At 42.0% G+C, this 5,112-nt stretch overlaps 1 protein-coding gene across 1 annotated transcript in view; it reads right to left on the bottom strand.

The window, feature by feature from the left end:
• Positions 1 to 261: 261 nt before the first annotated feature.
• Positions 262 to 5,112, bottom strand: part of LOC112146226 (probable ATP-dependent RNA helicase DHX58) — an 8,451-nt gene continuing 3,600 nt past the window's right edge. Inside the window, exons 8-18 of the mRNA XM_024271931.2 lie at positions 4,926 to 5,103; positions 4,638 to 4,842; positions 4,370 to 4,560; positions 4,189 to 4,302; positions 3,985 to 4,117; positions 3,738 to 3,917; positions 3,407 to 3,657; positions 3,022 to 3,333; positions 2,762 to 2,952; positions 2,584 to 2,683; positions 262 to 447 (exon numbers count right to left, since the gene is read on the bottom strand). Of these exons, the coding sequence (XP_024127699.1) occupies positions 262 to 447; positions 2,584 to 2,683; positions 2,762 to 2,952; positions 3,022 to 3,333; positions 3,407 to 3,657; positions 3,738 to 3,917; positions 3,985 to 4,117; positions 4,189 to 4,302; positions 4,370 to 4,560; positions 4,638 to 4,842; positions 4,926 to 5,103 (2,041 nt within the window). The remainder of the gene's footprint in view (positions 448 to 2,583; positions 2,684 to 2,761; positions 2,953 to 3,021; positions 3,334 to 3,406; positions 3,658 to 3,737; positions 3,918 to 3,984; positions 4,118 to 4,188; positions 4,303 to 4,369; positions 4,561 to 4,637; positions 4,843 to 4,925; positions 5,104 to 5,112) is intronic.

A 5,112-nucleotide genomic window follows, 5' to 3' on the forward strand; every position in this document is an offset into this window, starting at 1 on the left:
ACAGAGTTTGAGTTTTGACTCTTTGTGTTCACTTTTTGCCTCACATGTCTTGTGAATGCCAACTATGTTTTAAAAGTGAGAATGTGTCATGTGTTTTGGAAAGAATAAGAGTTTTTCAAATTGTGTGTTAACTGCAAAATGTGTTTTAGGTTTCGACCAAAGAGTGATTTATTTTTTAGAAAAGAGTTAAAGCAGTCGATCAACAGGTTTGGAAAATGGCACTTAGTGTTTCAGCAATTGGGAAAACTGAGTCCATCTGTTTCAATCAAAGAGGTCAGGGTAGTGGTCCAGGCAGTATTGTTCAAAGTTGAAGTCCTCAACTGCAAATGGAACGTCTTTCCACTTCTTCACAGTTAGCCTTCCATCCGGAGTCTCTAGGGCAAAGTTGGAGATGGCCATATTTGCTAGATCGCAAACCTTCTTGTACTTTATCTCATATCCCCATTTCTGGAAATAAACAGAAAAACATATAAAAACACGAACCGTGTCAGAGCGCTGACTGAATATATGAGAACTGGACTGAGTTCTCCATCACACTGCCCACTGGCTCCAAGAAGCCAAAATCTCATAGACTTATACTGAAAAACAAACGGCTATTACTTATATTTGTCAGAATAACCAGTTTGATCAACGCCATGGTAGGGTGCTAGTTACCACCAAGTTAGTTTACTAGTTGAGTGTACATTTTTTGTATTGTTATGTAGAAATTTACTTTTTCCTAGCACACATGGACTTTTAGAGTGTTGAAACGCCTGCTGCTCTTTCTATTTTTTTTTTTTACTTGTAGCCAAGAGAAATGATGTTGCGTCACTGGACACAATATACAGCAATTTACTATTTTTAAAGCACAATCAAAAATGGTCACAGACTTACTTTCTATAGATAAAAAGAAAACCATAGACTGTTCTTTGGCAACTGATTGATGGAGGTAGAACATAAAGACCTGTCCCAAAAAAATTTTGAAAATGGCAAAATAAAATATGGCAGTGGACTCTGACCACAGAAAAATGAACATAAAAATCAAAATTACTTACAAGTCGAGGTAGTCCCTGGAAAAGTTACCAATAAATAATCAAACAAAAACTCACAGTTTGTAGCTGTATTTCACACTCAGGAACATTGGATATGGTGCCATTTTCTAGCATGCTACACAACTTTCATGGCTTCCTCACTATCACGACTCACATGCCCTTCCTCTGTGCAATCTTTGTAAAAGCACATCATCGGGTGGAAATGCTATCAATACTTCCAACAAAGTAATAACAAAAGGTTTAACACGTTTTCAGTAAATTACTTTACAACGTCACAGATAGTTTCTCTCATGCAGATGAATCAAAAGCGAAGTCGGAAAGCTAAACAGGAAGACCTTGTGTTTATCAAAGTAAATGTCCAGCAATAATTTCTGGTTGAACAGAGCAATATGTAAATTACTCGGCCCTAAATTTAGGGGTGTAAAAAATGTAAAAAAAAATTACAGCAAAAAGCAAGATAAAAGCCTAAAATTAATTTTTGGAAGCTTTGGCCCAATTTCAATAAGGAGGATCTAACTCACCACAGATGTGCTGGGCATTAATTCATTACTCCTTGCTTCATCAATTCCAATCTGAGCCAATAGCTGCAGATTTGACTGTTCATGATTCACTGTTTAATGCATCACAATTAAATCTAGCAAAGGGGTCTGGTGCTTGACATAAACGGAGCATGATGGAAAGACAGATAGCAAAAAGAAACCACATCAATACAAAGATGTAAAGAAAATGACCGACACTGGAAAAAAGAAGCAAAATCTGGAACAATTTCACTGTTATTGATAATACTAAGGAAGAGTGTAGATTCTGTATGAGAATAATACCATATTGAACCGCCTCCACAACTAACCTGTACAGACACTAGAGAGAACATTCTCCAAAACAGGGCAGATCATTACTGACAGAAGAAACCAGATCAGATCCTCAAAGCCTTGGTCCTCCTCAACCACCAACTCACCAGTGGAGCTTTTGAAATGGACAAAGAGGAAGATTTTGTGGAGGACTTGGAGATGTGAGGATTAATCTGCTTGTGCTGTTTTGTGCCACTACTTCAGGGTCCACATGTTTACATGTGCAATCAGCTGTTGTCACCAGACAACAACAACGTGCCCTCAGAAAGGCAAATGTAATCTTTTTCTCTATCATGTGATCAGTTGAAGTTCTTGTTCTTGATAATACTTTATTTTTCATATGTTTTCTGTGGTGAAAGTTATTCAGGTTATTAACTGGCCAATCAGATGCCTCAATAGTATGCGGTTTCACATTGAACGTTCAAAACGTTTAATTGACAGATTCTTGTAAGTCTGCTTTCAAGTGGTATTCAAGGGGTGTGAACTTTCAACAAGCTCACTCCTGATTGGTGAGAGTGGTTGTCATAAAAACACTGGCTCTAACATTGGGACGCCCATATTGCGAAAAAATGGTGATGGGATTGACTTCATTGTGCTGGAGCCAGTAGTTAACCATTTTTATGGGTGATGTCCGACTCACTCAGTCCAATTCTCATATCAATGAATTAAGCACAGCAGAGTACCAGTAGGTGTGGAAATGTCACCTTATTGCAGTTTTCGTAATTACAGCTGATTCTGCAGCCAGGCTCCCAGTCCTCGAAGGTTCTTTCTAGCTCCTTCATCTCACCAACTTTGAAGTGTTCCCTGAGAACAAACGAACAAAGAGTGGCATTAGAGAAGACCAAAATTGTTTCATTTGAACATAATAAAAAAAGAACTCACTTGAAGTCTGGATTGATGTTGACATAATGAGTATTTTCCAGAAGTCTGATGTCGCTGCCAGAAGCCACATGCTTGGAACAGTTTCGACACAGCAACCGGATACTGGAAGCAGCGTATTGACCTCTCTTCTCCATCTTTTTACTCTCCAAAATTTTGTTGTTGGCTTCGGCCTGAGTTTGGAGCTCTAATATCTAGAATTGAAATAGGTCAAACTGAGCAAAGTGGGCAGTGGGAGCAAAGGTGAAGGGTGTGTATCTTACCTTTCTGCGAAAATTTTGCGGAGTCATTTTCTGCACCACGGGGATGGCTTCTGCAATCAGCTCCTCCAGATCATCGTTGATGTGTTCCCGCTGGACCGCCTTTCCACCTTCCCGAGCAACCACCGAGTACTGGCTGTCTACTGCTCTGGCCCGTCCACTCGCTTGCTGCTGAGCGATCTCATTCGTGAGCAGTTCGTAGCGCACCACCAGGTTGCACTCTGGGATGTCGAGGCCTTCTTCAGCCACGCTGGTTGAGATCAGGAGGTTGAGATCACCCTGGCGAAACCTGCGAATGGTGTCTGCCTGTTCATTCTATGAAAAAAGAAAAACGTTTAGCTTGAAAAAAACAGTGTGGCAGTGTTGTCCTCTGATCTCAGCAACACACCTGTGTCATGTAAGTGATGCCGTTCCCAGCGCCGGTGAGGATGGCTGCTTTGATGCCTGCTCTCTGCAAGGCCCTGCTTTTGAGGATCCAGTCGTACAGACAGTGGGTGCTTTTGCGGGTCTTAGAAAAGAGGATCCCTCTCGATTTGACATTTGGACCAAACTGCTGCAGCAGGACGCTCTCTAGTTTGGCCATATTTGGGTTCTCAAAACGAGCATCGGCTGCAAGTTTCCTCAACTCCACTTGATTTTCTGCAGGGGAAAAAGCAGACGTTTGCATAGACAAACAAGGGAGATGTTTTCCATGAGGTAAAGGATTCTGACTCCTATACCTTTGAAAAGGCCCAACAAGGAAACGTCTATTTCATCCATGGGTGTCTTTTCAGCATAAAAATCCTCCAGGGAGCGATAGGCATCCATCATTCGTAGAGTGTCATTGATGAGCAGAGCATCATTGTACTGTCTGAGGTGGAGTGCACACTGTGCCACCAATCTGTTGTTCTCTCGAACTCCTGTTCAAGTACAAACCCGAATAATGAAAGTTTCAAGAAGCAGAGAGTTTATTTTACAAAAACTTACCTTGTTGCTCTAAAATCACCACGTCTGCTTCATACTCCTGTGTTCCACATTCTCTGAGCCTGACATCATGAGGAAGGTTCATGAACTCGTGGATCTGCTTCATCATCCATTTCAGCTGATCTCCGAGTGGATCCTGACAGAGAACCATCATAACTCAACCCGTTTGTATTGTTCTACTGCTTGAACCTTGAAAAACAAACTTACAGCATGTCTTTTCTCCACAATGTCGAAGGTCTTGGTGGGGCGGGGCACCTTTTTCTTCAGTTCCGGCTCATAGTTTTTGGTCGACACTATAGCCGAGTCCAAGTTGGCGCAAATCTGAAGTAAAGGACAAACGATAAGCAGACAAAGGGATACGTTTTATTAGTGAAGTTATCAAACTGACCTCCAGTACATGCTCCACAACATCCTCCAGGTTCCTTGCCCCTCCGGTCCCCGGCGATGCGGTGAGACCCAGAATCTGCGGCAGCCGGCCTTCTCCTTTGAGCTTTTTCTCCACGTAGCATCGCATCACTTTGTTGTAAACCGCCTCCTTGTGAGTGTGGTGGCACTCGTCGATGATCAGAAGAGTGATGTCTGCAGAAAATCACAACCGTGTTGTCCAATAAGGAGCCTTGTTATCATTGTTCATGATTTGTAGTCACTAGACTGACCTGAGAGCTCCACATGTTTGGCTTCCTCCTTGTTAATCAGAGCGTTATATAGAATCTGTGCGGTGCAGATGATCAAATCGTTGCTTTTCACCACTTTCCCGAAGAAATCTTTCTCTTCACTCACTCCGCTGACCTTTATGAGTTTATAAATGCTGCCCAGGTGAGGCTCGAACTCTTTGTTGTAATGCTGATCAACTAGGTGTACCTAAAGAACAAAGCATCGAACCTCTGGAGTCAGTAACTTTAATAATAATTCCAAACTAATGTGAGTAGAAGGTTTCAGCTTACCTTGTTGACTAAAACTATCACTTTGGCGTTTTCTGTGGTCTCCAGGTGCCGTTTGGCCACATACACCGCTGCTCGGGTCTTCCCACCACCAGTTGGCAGCCAAATAATGATGTTTTCCCTCTTCAGTGCCCTTTCTACTACTTCCTCTTGGTAATCGAACAGTCCAAAATCTGCCATCCTGTGCAGG

Source organism: Oryzias melastigma, linkage group LG8 (genome assembly GCF_002922805.2).
Source record: "Oryzias melastigma strain HK-1 linkage group LG8, ASM292280v2, whole genome shotgun sequence".
Taxonomy (NCBI): Eukaryota; Metazoa; Chordata; class Actinopteri; order Beloniformes; family Adrianichthyidae; genus Oryzias; species Oryzias melastigma.